Raw genomic sequence first — 20,985 nt, 5'->3', positions numbered from 1 at the left:
GCTTGAGATAACACTGCCCTAAATAGGTTAACACTACTATTTGTTCAAGATCTGTATGACCAATGTTGATCGGGAACTGGATAACTTGCACCACCCTATATGTATAACTTTGTGGGCGTCTTTATCCGTCATCTGATATGTGCTGATAATATCTGCTGAAAGTATGTGCTGATAATATGTGCTGATAATATGTGCTGATAATATGTGCTGATAATATGTGCTGATAATATGTGCTGAAAGTATGTGCTGAAAATATGTGCTGATAATATGTGCTGAAAGTATGTGCTGAAAGTATGTGCTGAAAGTATGTGCTGATAGTATGTGCTGATAATATGTGCTGATAATATGTGCTGATAATATGTGCTGATAATATGTGCTGATAATATGTGCTGATAATATGTGTTGATAATATGTGCTGAAAATATGTGCTGATAATATGCGTTGATAATATGCGCTGATAATATGTGCTGATAATATGTGCTGATAATATGTGCTGATAATATGCGCTGATAATATGTGCTGATAATATGCGCTGATAATATGTGCTGATAACGCGAATGTTCTCTTGTTACTGTAATACCTCTTCTGGTAGGCCTATTATTAGATTGTTCATGGTGTATTAATTAAAAGTCCTTCTTTATACCAAACTTGCTGTTGCGTATGTCTATTAGATCCACTCAGTACTATGACCACAACACACGACTATGTATTAACCAACACTGTCGTAGAAGACGAAATATTTATTCTTCATAAAAAGATAAAACATATTAATTGGCAAGCTCAGCCATCATATAACATATCTTCCACATAATCCATAAATGAAATTTCACAAGTACATATCTAGTAAATACTTTCAACTTTAATACAAGACACGTCTGTCTTCTTCAACTTATCTCTGGGGTCTACTCTTCTTGCCCATGTGGTCAGCTCTCGAGAACGAGATTTTATTCCCATGATGCCACTGTGGGACTCTCCTATTCCACGTGAAACATATTATTCTCCATAAACTCATATCTCGTGGTCCTCAACCAACCAATGTCACCAACTACCAAATAATGGTGTGATAATAATTTCCGGATATTTCCAGGACTTTTTCGTATATTTTGCAATTTCAGGAGATTTCCAGGAGCTCCTGGTAAATTGAAATGGAGGCCGCGGAAAATCTGTTATAAGTTATACATTGGTTTAATTTAATAATTTATAACCTAGAATTAGCACGGGTCCTATGAACGTGCGGGGCCCACTGCGGTCGCATAAGTGCGGAGCCCACTGCGTCACCTAAGGCCGGCCCTGCAAAATAGCGGTGTATGCTACGCCGCCTGTCGACTAGTTTTAATATAATTTTTAAAAAGTAAAGCAGTTAAGCCTAACACTTCACGGCTGCCTATTCGTGTGTTATGCGCTCTGAAGTGTCGTTTTGATGGTCCTGGGCTCAACGTCTGCCCACCCTAACCCCTCCCCCAATTTTTATAATGCACATTAGACAGGATAATTCATCTATGAGTAAAATTTTTAATGGTGGATCTACAGACTTCTGTAAACAGAACTATATCATGAAGAAATATTTCCTAAATTTTAAGTTCAGGGCCCACGAGTATGTTCACTCTAAAAGACTTCTATACGACTATATTAAAAGTTTAGAGCAATGTAAGGGGGATGACAGCTCGATAGACCCCAAGCTTTGTGTTTGTGGTAATACCTCGTCTGTTCCGAACACTTTTAGACAGTCTACTGAAGTCAGTGAAGAGTTCACAATGTTAGTAATTGTGGGTACAAGCTCATCTAGGGATTCAAGGAGCAAGGACGTTGGAATGGGATCAAGGTCACATGACTTATTTGGCTTCTTCAAAATAGTACTTTTGACATAATCTTCAGAAACAAGCTGAAACTCGCAAAAAGGTGAATTTTGAAAGATTGAAGAGTGGTCAATCTGTGATGAGAGGGATGTCATGTCATTTCTGATCTGCTCAATCTTGCCAATGAAGAATCTATTCAAGGAATCAGGGAGTTCAGATACTGGGATAGATGACGGCAAACGTTCGGTGTTTGATTCCCCGAACATTTCAGCGGTGATCCTGAATAGTTCCTTAGAAGAATCAGAAGTTTCGATTTTTTGTCTGAATGCACTGACCTCGGTGATATGCAGGTCGATTTCACCATCATCGTTTCCGTTTCAGGAGAGTGTTCTGCCAAGGGAGGTAAATCTGTCTACTGCATTTATTTCCTATCCATTTAGCTTAATGCTTGGATCCGAGTAGTCTTTACCTGGAGCAGACAAATACAAGACTTCAGTCTTTTTTGTGTTTATAGCAGTTTAATGGAATACCTTCCGAAGTGCATGTCGCATACTATTATATAATGATATCAATGGGAGGCAATTAGACTGAATAGACTTGTATAAAGTATGATAATAATAATAAGGTTTGTTTTCGAGTCCGAAGATTAATGAGGAATGCCGTATTTCCTGTGGCGACCTACATATTTTGCCACAACCAGTATATAATGTAATAAAAAATTACAAACTTTTTAAGAATTTTATTTTTGTTGTAGCTGTTACATACAATCTTCAAAATTTTTTTTTTTCTAATAATCTTATTGTATGCATTAACTTTTAAACCTTTCTTAAAACCAAATCTATAATTTTGTATAGACACAAAAATTGCATTATAAATGTGGAAAAAGGCAGTTACCATCTCTTTATATACAGGCCAATGAAATAAATTGAACCTGTCACATGGGAAAAGATAGTGATATTCGATGAAGGGGAAGAAAATAATTGTTATAATCCTTGGTTTATTGAACAAGAATGACAAAACAGTCTACGATAACACTGTGTACACACACACACAAGCTGACCTGGACACCAAGACATTTTGACACATAAGAACAGATCAGTTCACAACACACAACAAGAACATAAATACACAACAAGCTCTCATCCGAATCACAAAAAAAGATGATGCCTATTATGGGCTATACCGACAGGATCAGCGTCTGGTCTTTCGACTCGGGACCGGACGCAGCGGAGTGGGGCAACATATGTACCGGAAGCTCACAATTGGAACCGGTGAAATCTGCCCGTGTGGAGTGTCACCAGAGAACGGTGACCATGTCCTCCAGAAATGCTCTCTTTACCAAGAGGCCCGTACAAGACACTGGTCTCAAAACACCCCGATAGAAAGAAAACTATATGGAGAGCTCCCTGATTTGGAAATCACTGTGCAGTTCATCTCATGTATTGGTCTAGTCATATGAACACTCCAACATAACAATGAGAACGAAGAAGAAGAAAATTTGATAAAATGTGAAAAACAACGTCATTTCAAAATAGAATTGAAAATTGACACCCCCCGAGCTAACCTCACCGGGTGACACCGACCCCTGTGACGCCACTGGATCTAAGTATAGATAAGAAAATAAAGCATGGAATCGGTTGCTTGAATCAGCCAAGAAAAATCATTGACTAAGCAGAGTTTTAAGCATCTAAGTGACATGCACGACTACATGAATACGGGAAGGGCATAATTATATTCTCTTTTGAAGGAACATCTGCAATGATATGATAAGATAAGATAAGATAGAATGGTCGTCACAACTCTTTTCTGTTTTTGTTGAATAAGTTTCGGCCATTCCTTGTGCAAACGTTCCTCAGGACGGCGGGGGACGAAGACGGTCAAGGATCGAACTCAGTACTATCGTGACGACAGACCAAGCTCTAAGTCTAGCCACCTTCAATATTTCAGTTTAATCGAAGTTCTACCAAGAGAACTTCAAGAAACAACCCGCCCACATATGTTTTGAAGTGTTTCTTTTTTAACTCCTTGCCTTTTTTTTTCCAAACTATCTTTTCAAATATTCATAACACTTACAACCTTTTATAATCTTTATTTTTTTTCCTTCTCGTGTTGCTTTCTTTGTTTTGGAGTCTGTTCACAAAAGAATAAAGATCGTTGGAACAAAGCAACTGAAACCATCCAATGAAGAGCCAAACAAAGAGAAAATGTTTGCTTAGTATAATATCGAAATATTTGACATGGCTTTTTTTTCTTCTAGCGAGGGGCCTGTACTCTTGTTGAATGAACTTGTTCAAATGTTGAATGTCCTTTTCTTTAAATACCTTGACATTAAAGGCCTTCAATGGGTTTATTTATAAGAATACCTTGGCATTAATGAGTCCCATAGAGTTTGGTAGAATACTTGAAGAATTGTTATTCAAGTTCTATTGTTATATTGCTATCCTTAACGCAATTAAGCTGTCAACATGCCTCTTTTAGCAGCATATACATTTATATATATAAAATTAGTGAGAAGCTATAATAATCTAATATATAAAGTAAAATGTAAGGATATGGCTTTTGTATGTATATATGTCCAACATTGAAATCTAAACAGTTTGATCAATCTAGATAAAACTTGGTATAAATGTTCCTTAGATCAAGGCGGAGGGTATGTTTAATGTCCCACCCACAACCGGAAATTCTAAAACTTAAAAAAAAAAATATATATCTCTATTAAAGAAAGAAACTTTAACAAATCCGGTAAACCCGTTTTCACAGTATTTTATATTTGATATGAATAAGTCGGCTAAACTAGTAAACCCATTTTCACACTATTTTCATTTTCGTTGCAAAAAAAAATAAAATAATAATTATAAAATAATGGAACATTAGCCGTGTTTGACATAGATCTAAATCCAATCCACTAGATTAGTAATGCCCAAACTAAGGCCCGCAGGCTGCGAGTCATATCCGGATATTATGCAGCATAATCACTGACTCCTGTCTATAGTGTCTCAAGAAGACTTTGACTGACTCCTGTCTATAGTGTCTCAAAGAGACTTTGACTGACTCCTGTCTATAGTGCCTCAAGGAGACTTTGACTGACTCCTGTCTATAGTGTCTCAAGGAGTTTTTGACTGACTACTGTCTATAGTGTCTCAAGGAGGCCTAGACTGACTCCTGCCTATAGTGTCTCTAGAAGTCTTAGACTGACTCCTGCTTTAGTTAAATGGGAGAAACTTGCAGCTTATGTGAAGGAGCACTTTAGCTTATGGTATATGGGATACTTTCTTTGTATTTAAAGGGGTCCCGAGTTCGAATCTTGGATTTTGAATTTTGGGATTTTTAGGACGCCCTTGAGTTTACCCAACTCTAATGGGTAATTAACACCTGTTTGGGAAAGTAAAGGTGGTTGGAAATTGTGCAGGTCACATGACACCCTCGTTATCTTAGAAACAAATGACCTTTACAACATCTGCTCTACAGATCGCAAGAGAAAGTTAACTTTTTTTTAACCTTTGTATTAAGCGTGCATTTTTTGTGTTCATTTAACTTTGTGGTCACACTTTGAATGTCACGAGGTCTTTACCCACGAATCATTCAGATTGAGACTAAGACTGCTTTATTGATCCTTATGGAAATTTGTTGTGATCACAAGGACTCCCTTCTCAAATAAAGACAACACAACAAAACAGAACAGAATTCTTGTCTATTTAATTCGTTTTAGTGACCACAGACCGTCTCGCTCCAGGCTTCCTTAGCTGGTGACTTTCGTGCGTTAGGAAAAAAAAAAAAAGATTCACCTACCTAAACCCTGGGGAAGTGAGACCAATCTTTATAGTAGGCGTCAACACTGACCTGCAACGTCACAACCTGTGGGCAGTGGAGACCAATAACGAATTTCCAGTCCTGTGACAAGGCAACTAGCTAAGAGTCTCCACAGCCCACAGATTGTGACGTTGCAGGTCAGTGTTCAGGCTTTCTACGACGATTGTTCTCGGGCGAAGTCGTTTTTTTTTCCAGGGCTTTATAAGTAAGTAGTGACAGCTTAACTCTTTCTCTCCTAATTGACAATGCCATCGTTGATTGGACCTTTATTAAACTAAATTGTTTTTTGGATTATAAACTTTAATTTTTGTTTTGTGAAAAAGCATAATTCGATACCAAACATAACATTTTCTGATAACAAACAAAAAAGTTATTGAAGTTTAATCATAACAGGATAGTGAAATACAAATGAGCAAAATCAATAATTCTATCGGAACGAGGAAAATAATTACGGAGAGAAAGAGTTAAAATGCGTGAAATATTTTTTCGGTTTTCGCGGGTTCACTCAGATGTCTTTGAAATGCGCCGCCCATACGCGAATGAGATGCTCATTAAGACATGTGCATTTGTGTTGTCAGCGCTAAAAATACATTTTCTGTACAGCCACTAAAAATAAAATTGCCTGCACTTTTTAACCCCATTTCCGGCACTCGCTTCACGGCGCTGTTTGGAAACACCTCCTGACGCCCTGCTGACATATGGGCAGATGTAAGGCAAAAAGGTATACGTTAATACCACTCGTCTCGTCAAGGGCGCCGCCGCCCCCCACCCCCAACCCCACATCGCTCTATTAAACGATGACGCCCAAATGAGTTAAACATTGCGCAACAATGCATCTTGACGTCACTCGTCACGAGCGGCCGGCCAAATGAAAATCCCCATGGCTCTGCTTCATTCGGTCCTCTCTCAGAACAAACAAGGGAAGGTCTTGCTTCGCAGAGACTTCGTTCTTTTTTTAAATACACTTCAATATGTATGTAGATATCTGCAAAGGAAAACTATGAAGTGCTGTAGGGGCGGGTTGTTATACTTTCAAACATGCCATCATCATTTGCAAGCTCCAGATCTAATTGTCTACCCTGAAAGATGTTTAACTACAAACTATGTTTGTGTTTTGTGAGCTACAAACCACCTTTTGGTATAAAGCTTGAATTCAAGTCCGATTAATGAAAAATTCATAAAGCTAGGCAGACCCATTAGTGACCTACATATTTTGTTACACTCCGTGCAGATAAAGCCAAAGTAGTAGTAGTCAAAAATTGCAGTTTTTTTTTTTGTTTTTTTTGCTGTCTTACGAAGCGCTAATTTTATCAGAAGATGAAAGCACTACAGCTACAATTATGACATATACAAACGCGTTGCATTAAAAATATAATTTAATTATTTCATGGACTCAAGAAAAGTAACCCTTCATTTAACAAAAGAAAATTCAACGAAACGAAACTAATGGCTTTGGCTTTAGCGATTATACTGCACGACAAAATCGCGCTGTGAAAGCATCGCCGTGAAACTGTTATTTCGTATGTCTCTAAATGCAGTCATGATTTTTCGGTCCTTAGCAATATGGCAATTGGAGATGGTTAAGGTGGTCCAAGGAAATGCTTTAAAGACCAGCTTAGGCGCCAGCTTGTTTTAACTGATACAGAAGAGAAAACCTGACTGCAGACGACTTCAGAACAAGACATCTGGAAATCACAAAGGCCGCAGGATAAACATTTGAGGCCAAAAGTAAATCCGCACCTGAGGACAGACGTAGACGGCGAAAAGAGAATTCAAATCGATTACCAGAGTAAAATGGTTATGTCTGAGTTGGTTGTGGCAAAATATGTAGGTCACAGTGCGTGGTGTTTGCGTTGTAAGCCTTTAAACTTGAAACACTTCCTAGTTATGTTTCTTGATGTTCTGAAATATTAAGGTTAATATACAACAATTCTATTGATTACCTCTCTTTGTCGTTGGTTCTAAAGATTTCTTGTAACTAGTTTACGTGTCCTGGCTGGCCGAACTTCTTGCTATCGCTTGAAACATTTTTTAGAGTTAAACCTGTTCAGGGGGCGTTAACTCCGTATTAAAACACGACAGAGTTGTAGTTCGTTAGAAGAAACACGCCATAATGCGATACAGTGGCTCTGACACATGGTTTGAATTTAAACGTCCTTGCGTTCACTTAAAAAAAAAAATTAAAGATTTCAGTTTCCAAAATGTTTTGCTGATAGTAAATGTAATGGAATTATTTTTATTGGCTGTCACAAATGGACTTTAATGTAAAAGGGTTTTGATCATTCCATTTCGGTTTTTTTTTTTTAGGGAAGGAAGGTGTTAGAAGTCTGGGGAGGAGGGTTGAGGAAGGTGTTACAAGTCTGGGGAGGAGAGGGGGGCGTTGTTGCTGAGGATAAACCTTTTTCTTTTTTAGAATAAATACGTGTTGGCCTTGAAATTTAAATAAATAAAGAATAAGTCGAGGCGCGGTGAATGAGCGGTAAAGCGCTTGGCTTCCGAACCGGGGACCGGGATTCGAATCCTGGTAAAGACTGGGATTTTTATTTCGGGATCTTCGGGCGCCTCTGAGTCCACCCAGCTCTAATGGGTACCTGACATTAGTTAGGGAAAAGTAAAGGCGGTTGGTCTTTGTGCTGGCCACATGACACCATTGTTAACCGTAGGCCATAGAAACAGATGACCTTTACATCATCTGCCCTATAGACCACAAGGTCTGAATGGGGGAACTTTTTTTTTTATTTTTATTTTTCTTTGTTTCCATTTCTCAGTCAAATTCGATCCTGTTTATTTACATTCACTTAACGTCACCGGTTTCTCTTTCATAACATGTATATTTTTTATCTTTATTTCAGAAGATTCCTGATGTAGCGGTCATGGAAGTTGATATCTTGCTCAAGACATTGTCCACTCTGGTCATTCTAATCAGCTCTGTACCAGAGACATGCTCCGGTTAGTCTTAATTAGTTTAGCATTACTCTCAAGCAATCGTAATTACAGCGGGGTTAGACAAGGGCGCCAAAAGCGGCCACCTCTTTCAGGGTGCATAATATATCCTAGATAGGCGCCGCAACCAATCTCAGCCTCACCATAAGAAGTATCGGAAATTAAAATGGCCCGCAGGTCGAATTAGGTTGGGCATCACTGTTCTATAGGGATGCTTTGGGGCCAGTGTCTTGTTCAGGACTCTTGATAAATAAATGCAATTTTTAAGGACATTCAGAATTCTCTGGTGACACTCCACAAGGGCAGATTTCGCCAGTTCCAATTTTTATCTGATGAATGAGGAAAGGTGTTTCGAAATACGGACGCATTTTCCTACTGGAAACCATCCCTATTTTATACTTCTGACCAACCTTTAATATAACGATTATTTTGTTCTTATTAAATAATGAATGAAAGATTAAAAACAAAATTAGAAACAATTTTTTACGAGCCCCAATTCCCCCCTCCCTAAAAAATCCTGGTTAAGCGAATGTGTAATTTTTTTTCTCTATAAAATTCTAAAGACACGCCTAGAGATCCAGTTGGAAGACTATGCGCAAAATGCTACCGGACGTCTAGTGATTTATTTCCCCTTTTAATGAACACATGCGGGAATATCCGCTGACGGATGTGTCCTGAAGATAAAGATTGTCTAGACCTCCAGACCATATTTAATTATTAGATTATTATACATCAAAAAATTATAATGGTCAAACTAGAGTTTTCCCTATGAGAACAATTAGCTTATTGTTTATTTCCCCAAATATATATATATTGTAAAGTTTCTAGGGAAATCCGTGTCCAGGCAGATTTTGTGTTTTTTTTCCCCATTAAGGTACATTCCTCGTTCCATATGCTAGGACACATCTTTACAAATACTCTATCTTCCCTAGTGCTATTAGAGCATGGAATGGGTAGCCTGAGCTAGCCAGGAAAACCAGTGACTTGGCAGAATTTAGGTCATTGGTTAACATGCATGACTAGATGCATGACGGGTAGGGCGTAGTCATCTTCTTTTTTGAAGTAACGTCTGTATTTTGTAAGACAAGATAAGAAAAGAATTTGCAATCTGAATAGAGGAATCGTGTGTTCGAATGAAAAGAATTTAATGGAGGCGTAAGCCTACGGCCTGAGAACCGCTAACAGTGGAATGGTTTCCATAATTATATGTTGCATTCATTTAAAAGTGTCTGTGTGAGTGTGTGTGTGTGCGCGCGCGCGTGCGTGCGTGTGTGTGTGCTGTTTCCTATTTGGCACCTTGTGACGTAACGCATTCAACGATCGTATCCATCCTGCTGCCAGTCTTTAACTACAGATATTTGTAATCGATACCATCTGGTTCGCATTGATTTATCCATAATCTGAATTCTGAGCAATTCGATTTCCCTTCATATCAAAGTTATGTAGAGTAATAGCATCGTACGATGAGAGTCTGTGTATTGGAATATTGATAGAGAAAGTGGTACTCACGCACTCACGTAGCTTTAGTGACGGGTCAAACTGAAGAAAAGATAGACAGACTGGCAAAACAAAGAGAGAGATAGAGGGAGAAAGGAGAGATGCGTCTAGGAAATAGAGGCTAAGAGACATGGGATTTTTGTATTTGTACTTTTTTACGTGAAGTAGCAAAAATATATTTTTTTTACATTATACATTTACCCCCAAATTGCACTAATACACCTTTTAAACTCTGGGTATTCATTTAATATAGTGCCGTTGTATTTCGTTTTCTTCAAATTCTGACTGCGGTGTCCCTTTTTTTTTTTTATTTTTAAAAAAGGTTTGTATCTCTCTGCATAACTTAGGACAACACAAAGCTAAGATAGTTTGGTCAGTGAGATAGACACTCACACACATTGAAATTTAGACATTTTTGTCATGTTTACAAATTAGCGACCAGAGCTGTGGATGTCTGGTGTTTAAAAAGAGGGACGCGAAGAATTTTGTCACATTCTGAAAGAGTCAGTAAGACACTGACAGTTCAACAGTTAATTATAGAACAGATAACTTTCCCTGGGCAGACAACTTTTAAGAAGACTCGCAAAAAAAAATAGTTACAGTGAATTTTAAAAATTATTATTACTCTTTTGGTATTAAAAAAAAATGTATGAATCTTTTTATTACTTTTTTTCGTGATCCAAAAATACTAAATGGTATCCAAAATTACCAAAGACTTGTTTGAAATTTATTTACACTTTAAAGATGCCAGTTGTTCAAAGTTTATGTTACATTCATGTTATTATTCAACTGCAAGCTAGCAACGTCATCTCATTAATCATAACATTAAAATTCTTTAAAAAACTTTAAAATTAAAATTAATTTTTCCCAATAGGAACCGCTGGCGATTTCAAAATGCTCTGCGCATCTCATATACTTCGCACAACTTTTTTTGTTATCTTAATAACGGCCCCCGATTGTTTTGAATCATTCAGCTGCAAACAAGACTTGAGTTTCAGCTTCAGTTCAGTGTAGATTCCCAAACTTATAAATAACAATGTATTACCGGTATTCAACAAAGCTTATATCAACTCTTTCTGTCTGTCTGTCTGTCTATCTGGTACACATTAATTGAACACGTTTTTTCTCCCACTTCCCATTCTCGGATAAAGTTGAAACTTAGCACAATTATTTATTGTATTAACAAAATATGAAACAATAAAAAAAAATAGCAATTAATAAATTAAATAGTTATAAGTAGATATTTTGTTTGATATCAAGAGATTTTTATATCATTGAGAGACGAATATGTGGAGTTATTCCCATTATATATTTTTAAACCGTATTTTTAAATATTTTATTTGTAATTGTTGTTGTCAATGTGAATATATATTACCACGTTAATTGTTCGAATGAGAGCTCGTTTTTTTTTTTAAATTGAGTATATATAATGGCCTCAACGTTATAGCACAAGCCAAATCTAATTATCGAAGAATAAAAAAATCGCTGACTTGGCTTGGGATTAGCAATAAAGTGTCGGTGTTATTGATTAGGAACAAAAGTTGTCAATTAGAGGCTGGTACTGCTACAGACCTGCTCCATAGGACGCATTTTTTTTCTTGTTGCACTGTTAGGGGAGGGGGTTGCCTGAATCAGCCAAGAAAACCAATAAGTTAGCAGGGTTTTAATATCTAATATTTAAAACCAATAATTTAGCAGAGTTTAAGTATGTAATATCTAAAACCAATAATTTATCAGACTTCATGTATGTAATATCTAAAACCAATAATTTAACAGAGTTCCAATATGCAATATCTAAAACCGATAATTTTGCAGAGTTACCGTATTTAATATCTAAAACCAATAATTTTGCAGAGTTTAAGTACGGAAGTAGTTTAAATAATTAGATTAACTCCTAACCAGGGCCGGTCCTTCAGATTGAGGGACCCTATGCGAAACGGATTGCCCGGGGCCCATTCTGCGTTGTTATTATGATAATAAGTGATAATTAAGATTTTGTATTAGAAAATAAATTCGTCTTTGCATTTTATTCATACTTTACTAAGTATAAACTCACTGTCAAATTAGCTTTACGAACCATCTACAGTAGAAAGTTTTTTGTTGTTTTTTTTTTTTTGTTGCTGAATACTGATGAAAAAAAAATCCTATAACATGGCTTCTCACCTTCTAATAATATCTAAAATCCGTGGGCACTATCTGGTTTAAGTCCCTGAAAGTCACTATGACCAAGTTCTGTTGAGAGAACTTGCCGCCTTATGCACCGAACTGAGCGAGAGCACCTAAGTCTAAGTCCTATTCCTAGTTACGCCTACGCCTCGTACGTACGTCTTGTATTTACGTTGTGTCATTTACCTCCTCAGAACTTCTTGTGACCCCATACCCTGCCCGCATCTACAAGAACGCTCCAAGAGATGTGCCAGTCTTGAAGGTCGAGTTCACTAGTAATTCAACAAGTAAGTAGGAAGTCTAGTGATAACATTACTACAATACACTCTATACGATATACATGTTCAGTGTACATAAAGTATTATATATACGTCCATATGTATTTGCCTCCAGAGATTCCATACAAACACACGCACACACACACACACACACACACACACACAGACAAATCCAGCTCGCCCAAGTCTGAAAATGTCCGTTGAATAGTTGAGATTTTACAGAGTTGCCTACATAAATGTCTACCGCTCTTAAAGGCTGTTTTAAGTAGGATGAGAGGCTAAGTGACATAGACTGCTTGGTTATCTATCAAGAGGGCTCCAGCTTGAATCCTGACATGAGCTAAGGGATTAAATTACAGCACGGGAAACCTTCTCCCAGAGATCCACCAAATGTCCATATCGCACAGGGTTTAGAGCATTAAAGATACCCTATATAAAAGCAGTTTTTTTTTTTTAAGTTTTATACTAACAGTTCGGCTGAGTCTTATTTAAGACTAAGTTGTACTCCAAATATATCAAAACTGACAAAAAAAATGTGTGTCGTAGACAGTTACTTTAGATGGGAGACACTAAAACTAATTGGTCAGTTTATTTTTAAAAAGTAATGAACCTTTGTGGTCCTCACAGCTCTGTCCACTACAACGTTGGCTCTGGACAGGAAAAGTGACGCCCGGTATTTCCGGTTAGGACCGGATGGAGTTCTGTACACCAATGAAACCATCAACCTGCAGTCCGGGACTGTGCTCACCTTCTTTGTCTTCGCCATCTACAACAGCTCTGTAAGTATTGATCTCTCTTTGATGGTGCATTCTCCTTCTCACGCTTTGCCGACTTACAATCTGGGGAGGCATGAAACTATGGTTTTTAATCAAGTATTTGTTTTGAACTTCTTAACTAAAAGAGTTATCTCATAGTGTGTGTTCTGAGGCCCAAATGTCCTTGTTTATTCATCCCAAGATTTTAAAGTCGACCCGAGAGAGAGAGAGATAGAGAGCATTTTATAAATGTGAATTTTTTTTTATAGCAGCACTACACGTGCACGCACGCACAAAAATGTTTCTAAGTGCTACAATTTATAAGAAATATTTTGTCTTGAATAGGAGTAGCTAGTCGGAAGTTATTTCAAGAAACTGTGAATGAGGACTTTAAATCTGTTAACAGAAAATTCTTCTTCATTCCTAGAAGGTGTGGGATATGATTGGATTCTGACTTATTTGCTTCTTTGAGACCTACAGCCCTTTTAGCATCATCATCATCATCATCAAACTCCATTAGAGTGAGGGCATGAGAGGCTCAAATCCTCTCTTGCAAAAGCCCTGGACAGAAACCCTGCTGTCTTGCGTAGTGCATAAATGTCGCCATACAGGTCGAGAATTTTTGGTTTCCCAGACCTGTCGAGACGGAGATCAGCAAGTCTGGGGCAGTCAAACAGAATATGAGGCACGGTTTCCTCTTCTTCCCCGCAGCGGGGAGCACCGTGAATCAAAATTTGGCCATAGCCGCGAGAAATATGAGCCAACAGGACAGTGGCATGTCCTGCACTGTGCTGTAATAGCTTGCTCAGGCCTGGACAGCCTCCACCACGGGGAAGTGCGGTCAGGGCGCCTCATGCGCTCCCAGACTCCACGGGCTTTTTGGGACTTGTCCCAGCACTCAAACCACTTTTCCATTTCTGTTTTTTTTTTATTATAGCCAGGGCTTGATGAAAGCTTACAGCCTGCTCAGTGGGTGGAATTTGCCCTCCCTTTTAGTATAAGAATGTTACGCATTCTAGATATTCAAAACCTTGTTCCTCATGCCCTCTGATTAGTATGTAGTACTGTTACTAATAAATTAACGACATAAAAGTCACATACATTAGTTCTATTTTTTTTTTTTGTTAATGTTAATCTTTTATTTCTGATTAGTTGAATGCTATAGATGATGGCTTTCCAGTTTAACAATTGTGTGTTGAAATCATAGATGTATGCCTAGATTACACGCTTATCTAAGATTTTACGACTTCAACTCTTTTAATGTCGCAATTATAATTTTATTTTATTTTTTAAATTGCTGAAGTAGATTGATTTATGTGCTTTAAGCAAAAAAAAAATGTTTGTTGATAATATTCTGTTTTTAGGCCACCTTCACTGGAACTGATAATATGTCGTTAAAAGATCTGGTAAACAAATTATGTTGACATATGTCTATTATATATATATTTATATTTATCCACAAACACTTTGGCTGGACATTTGAGACTAATATAAATTTGTGTTGGTTTTGTGTTGGTTCAGTGAGTCATTCTCAGATTGTGTCATTAAGTTAATTACGAGCTGTAAGAAATAAAAGAGAAAAAAGTGTAGGAGTCTTGGTATAAGAATATCTATTTTAATTGGAATATATTATAGCAAGTTTGTAACCATGAGAAAAACAGAACAGCTTTTTGCTTTCTCACTACAAAAAAAAAAAGATCCTCTATTGTCAATATTCGTTCATTAATTTGTTAATATTTATTCAATAAGAAAAGAAAAAGAATAACTCTTAAAATTTAAAGAGAATTGTTTTTCTAAAAAAAATAGAAACAGTAATGAAAGCTATATCTGACTGAGACTCCGGCATCTAAATACTAACCAGACCTTTGAATATTTTTGTGTTCAATTATTAAATGCTAGTGCGAAGCATTACAGCGTAATTGAATACTTGGACACCTGACTTGCTTATTGTCTGTAAGAATGGACCTCATTCACCAATCGTAAATTAACACATTTGCCACGTTCATAATATTGATAAAACAATGAAAAATACGTATCACGTGACAGCCGCGATGGATGACATAATTTGTATAGAAGATATAGAGAATCACGTGGCTAAATGTTTTTTTTGTTTACGATTGGTGAATGAGGTCCATTAAAAAAAAAAAAAAATGAAAGGCGCGAGATCAGTTTGTATCAATGTTCTGTGCCACATGGTTTCAACATTTGGAAAGTAATTTAAGAATGTCTAATGCATTCACACACACACACACACAGTCTAGGCAAAATGGAAGACAGATTTTATGCTACCTGAATAGTGTTGTTGTGTTTTTTTTTTAATGTTTTTATAATTTATACCTTTATGGACATGAATGTAACATACGCCCTGGGGCGGACTGATTAGGTCCCAATCTAAATTTCTTACAATGTGGCGAGTAATTAGATGGACATGTATTCATATCTGTACATTATGTAAAAGATTGATAATGCATCGAAAATCGATCTGATGCATGGGTGGGTTTTTGCGTATTCTATTGTATTTCTACATGTAGACAGGCGTATACTAAATGTAATCTCAATTCATACAAGCTGAACCTTCATTATTTTCAATTCGTTTATTTTCGTCCGATTCCCTGCACATTGACGTGATTTTATTTAAACTTACAAGACCTGTTAGGAATTCATCTCTTTGTGATTTAAGTTCAAAAGAAGCATCACAGAATTACAAATTCTGCACATACAGGTCAGTAGGCCTACAAATCTGTAAAGTCTAAACAAAATCTTTTATAAATTTTGAATATAAATGTTACTGCAAGGGCCGTTCGCGAGGGTTAATGGGCTCCTTTTTTAGGGAAAAAAATTTTTTTTAGCATATCTTATCTTAGAAATTACAGACGATACTTCAAAAGACAAGATAATTATGGAGTTTACTGTAACTTCAAGCGGCTCTTTTGACGTCGGCCCAATCTGGTGCCTGCTCACAGTATCAATAACACCTTGAGTAACATATATGCTGAGAATTACTTCCTTAGAGCACCTGAAAGAAATCGGGCAGTGAGTCCTAGGGTCGCCTTGTCCTACTACAAGGACAGCCTCGTTGTCAAACGTGGACCAGCTCTCTCTCTCTCTCTGTCTCTCTCTGTGTGTGTCTCTCTCTCTGTCTCTGTCTCTCTCTGTCTCCGTCTCTCTGTCTCTGTCTCTCTGTCTCTCTCTCTGTCTCTCTCACTCTCTCTTTCTGTCTCTCTCTCTCACTCTCTCTGTCTCTCTCTCTGTCTCTCTCTCTGTCTCTCTCTCTGTCTGTCTCTCTCTCTCTGTCTGTCTCTCTCTCTCTGTCTGTCTCTCTGTCTGTCTCTCTCTCTGTCTCTCTCTCTCTATCTGTCTCTCTCTCTGTCTCTCTGTCTTTCTCTGTGTCTGTCTCTCTCTGTCTCTCTCTGTCTCTGTCTTTCTCTCTGTCTTTCTCTCTGTCTGTCTCTCTGTCTCTCTCTGTCTGTCTCTCTCTCTCTGTCTCTCTGTCTCCCTCTGTCTCTCTCTCTCTTTCTCTCTCTCTCTCTGTTCTCTTCGTTCTGACAAGACGTTTCGAATACACGAGCCTCGCTCTCCCTGTCACTGCGAAGGTTACATGGTGTAACTCTAGTCCGACTTGCAGAAATAAAAGAGTTATCTTTCCATTACTTTTTTATCGTGGTGTACCGCATATTTGGGCCACGATAAGAATTATAGAATCTATATCTATATAGAATATAGATGATCTTCCGTTGCCCTGATTGGTGTGTGTGTGGATACTCTATTAACAGATGTTTTTTTTCCTTATTAACTTGTTCCAGGTCATCAATATGGCTTCTTTGTTGTTTATGTTTCAATAAGCATGTTTGTTTGAGCATGTTTGTTTGAGCATGTTTGTTTGAGCATGTTTGTTTGAGCATGTTTGTTTGAGCATGTTTGTTTGAGCATGTTTGTTTGAGCATGTTTGTTTGAGCATGTTTGTTCTCTATGTTTACAAGGCAAACAAACGACTGGCAAGCATGACTGGTGCCGTAACAATACCGCATGAAAGCATGATCTTATGATGACATTCTCATGACTATTTCAGAAATAAGGAAGTTCTGTAGACTTCATGCCTACCACGTGACATGAATAGAGATCTATCTGCCGGAAGAAACGATCCTCAGAAATGTTATCTTTCAATATCTTGACAGTATCATGACAAGATCTTGATGTATCTTTGAATATCTTGACAGTATCATGACAAGATCTTGATGCATCTTTGAATATCTTGACAGTATCATGACAAGATCTGGATGTATCTTTCAATATCTTGACAGTATCATGACAAGATCTTGACGTATCTTTGAATATCTTGACAGTATCATGACAAGATCTTGATGTATCTTTGAATATCTTGACAGTATCATGACAAGATCTTGATGTATCTTTGAATATCTTGACAATATCATGACAAGATCTTGATGTATCTTTAAATATCTTGACAATATCATGACAAGATCTTGATGTATCTTTGAATATCTTGACAATATCATGACGAAATCTTGATGTATCTTTCAATATCTTGACAATATCCTGATGAAATCTTGATGTATCTTTCAATATCTTAACAATATTATGACAAGATCTTGATGTATCTTTCAATATCTTGTCAATATCATGACGAAATCTTGATGTATCTTTCAATATATTGACAATATCCTGATAATATCTTGACGTATCTTTCAATATCTTGACAATATCATGACAAGAGCTTGTAATAGTTTTACGACAATGCATCTTCTCGTCGTGCCTGTTGATCTAAAGTCTCACTTTGACCTTGTCTTCAATTCAAAATTTTGTCCTAACTGTATGTCATTAGCATTTGTAATTATTATTAAATACAATTCTTCGTTTATAATAGATTATTTAATGTTACAAAATTATTTGATTTGTTTTAACAGTATATAGATTTTATTTGTAATAAAATGAAAATAATTTGTACATAAGCTAATTTGCAGCACCAAGTCTATATCCTTGAAATACTTAATATATATACATTTTTGATCACTTCATTATTTTGAACTTTAAAATTTGAATGGGTCTTCAACAAGGAACTCATTAAGAAAAGAAAGAGAGAGGGGGGAAAAAACAACAACTCATAAATTATAATTTCTAAATTATGATCTTTAACAAAACACGACCAAAAAAATCATGATCCGTTTTCTGTGATTTTGTTTGTTATACCTTTATTAGCAAATCTCCGTCTGTCTCTCTGTCTGTCTGGGACAATTTTTGTACACTTCCAATTTACGGATCAATAAAAGAAATTAAACAATTAAGGGTAATCAATAAATTTTGTTTTGAATAGTAAAATGGATTTCAGAATAGCAATATTGAGCTATACGGCAGTGATTTCGTGGCTCTTCCCCCTAACATAAGCTATATTACTTCATTTTTAATTTGTATATATTAGCCTTGTTTCCTGTGTTGTCATTGCATGTGGCGCAGATTACCTCTAATACGTATAACACGGGATTATTTCAAAGCATGTTCTGTGTTGTATTTTACGGTTTAAGGTCATGTCAATATGTTGGTGTACTGCAACCGGTGAATCGTTATATCTACATATATATACATGCTAGATTGTAGTGTTTCATTGGTTGTATTTTTATCCTGTTACATTCTTACTTAAATAGCTTATATGTAGGTTTTACAATGGGAATAGATTATTTGCATATATTTCAAAAGTTAAATCTAATGATCCAAAATTCTATGTCTGCTGAATATATTTACTTTAGGTGAAAATATAAAATTCCACTTAACGAAAAAAAAAAAATTTAATCTTTCAAGTAAAATCATTAATGATTGCACACACTATATAGACCTATGTCAATAATACGCATAATCCAAATTCAATCATAAATTCAAGGTATTAAACTTACCATGCAGTTTGAGACTTATAACTAGACCAGTGGTCTACAACGGGGGACGCTGGGAGCCAAAGGGGCGGTAGGGGGGCGCTGGGCACAAAAGGGGGCGGTGAGGGGGCGCTGGGTTTAAAGGGGAAAAGAAAAAACTAAATGTGCACTGAAACAAAACAAGTTTAAAAATTCTTCAAAATTATAGTTAGCGTGCTTCTAATTTAAGAACAGAAACAATTTATAGTTAGCTTGCTTCTAATTTAAGAACAGAAACAAATTATAGTTAGCTTGCTTTTAATTTAAAAACAGAAACAATTTATAGTTAGCTTGCTTCTAATTTAAGAACAGAAACAATTTATAGTTAGCTTGCTTCTAATTTAAGAACAGAAACAAATTATAGTTAGCTTGCTTTTAATTTAAAAACAGAAACAATTTATAGTTAGCTTGCTTCTAATTTAAGAACAGAAACAATTTATAGTTAGCTTGCTTCTAATTTAAGAACAGAAACAACTTATAGTTAGCTTGCTTCTAATTTAAGAACAGAAACAATTTATAGTTAGCTTGCTTCTAATTTAAGAACAGAAACAATTTATAGTTAGCTTGCTTCTAATTTAAGAACAGAAACAATTTATAGTTAGCTTGCTTCTAATTTAAGAACAGAAACAAATTATTATATATATTTAAATAAATATTTATTTCAAAATTGTCTAGTTATGTAGCTTATGACGACATATAGGAAACCATCAGTGGTTGGACGCTACAATGACTTTATAAGTAATATAGAATAAAGAACAGATCTATTCACTATTCACCTCGTCTGTTATGAGTTTGGCCCACAATTTCATTTCTATTTGAATCTAATTATAAAATTGTAAATTAAATACAAACCCATGCCGAAATTAATCTCAAATTTTAACAGTTTTATGAAACAAATAATGAAAAAGATTTTAGTCATAATCTGAAGTTCGCTGGATTTCGAAAGGGGTTTGTTATTGCTCGTTTTGTTAAGCTTTTAAATACAATTTTTTTTTGAGAAACAGGAAGATTTAAAGGTTGGCGATGACTTAAAGCAAGCTAAAAAAAAATTGTTTTACACGGTAGGCATCTAACACAAGTGAATGAAACGAACCTCCAACTGCTAGGAAAGAAATGTACTTTCATTGATTAAATCATTTTTTATCGAGAAACTAAATCTAGTTTAAAGAGTTTTACAATCTCACATAACTTGTTTGTTGACAAATGAATTACTGCCTAAGGACACCGATATCTATGCAAGTCACATAGCTATGCTCTATGAAGAGATTACGGTTCGCTTCTAAAATAAAAAAAAAATTAAAAAAAAATGACAATTATTAAACATCTGTTACTGATGTTCAAATTGAGTTGAAGAAAAAAATAGATTTACAAAATGATGTCTTCAGTAAAAAAGAATGTTAACATTAAATTAATTTAATTAAATATTACGCAAACTGCAGGAGCCCCCAAAGAGGTCAAGCCCCCCCCCCCCCTGGCACCCAAACGATGGAAAATTTCTATCTACGCCCCTGGAGGCACAATAGAGATGTGGCTGCATTTAAATGTTTCAGTAATATTCCAAAACAGTGGTCGAAAATGGAATTATGTTTTAGCTTTCCATCAACATACATGGTTAACCTAGATTTAGTGCGTAACAAACTTAATGAATAAGCAAAGAAATAGACTGGGTGTAGCGGCTAGGGGAGACCTTCGCCTTGCTTTGGCTAATTTAAAGCTTGAATCTAATATTGTCAGACTGCAGGAGGCACAAGGTTCTCATTAGCTTAATTTCTTTTTGTAGTGAATTCAGCAATAATAATGTTTATATTAAAAAATAAAA

At 36.2% G+C, this 20,985-nt stretch overlaps 1 protein-coding gene across 4 annotated transcripts in view; it reads left to right on the top strand.

Annotated features, from left to right (window-relative positions):
- LOC106068456 (adhesion G protein-coupled receptor E2-like) overlaps positions 1–20,985 on the top strand; it is a 123,954-nt gene that overhangs the window by 69,965 nt on the left and 33,004 nt on the right. For 2 of the 4 annotated variants that reach the window (XM_056028168.1, XM_056028170.1), the window contains exons 2-5: positions 8,459–8,555; positions 12,407–12,499; positions 13,118–13,269; positions 14,610–14,651. In XM_056028168.1, the coding sequence (XP_055884143.1) occupies positions 8,480–8,555; positions 12,407–12,499; positions 13,118–13,269; positions 14,610–14,651 (363 nt within the window). In that variant the 5' untranslated portion in view covers positions 8,459–8,479. The remainder of the gene's footprint in view (positions 1–8,458; positions 8,556–12,406; positions 12,500–13,117; positions 13,270–14,609; positions 14,652–20,985) is intronic. The other 2 variants (XM_056028169.1, XM_056028171.1) reach the window with 2 other exon arrangements.

Source organism: Biomphalaria glabrata, chromosome 4 (genome assembly GCF_947242115.1).
Source record: "Biomphalaria glabrata chromosome 4, xgBioGlab47.1, whole genome shotgun sequence".
Lineage (NCBI taxonomy): Eukaryota > Metazoa > Mollusca > Gastropoda > Planorbidae > Biomphalaria > Biomphalaria glabrata.
Note: the sequence above shows the minus strand (reverse complement) of the source record. Positions and strands in the feature narration are given on the sequence as shown.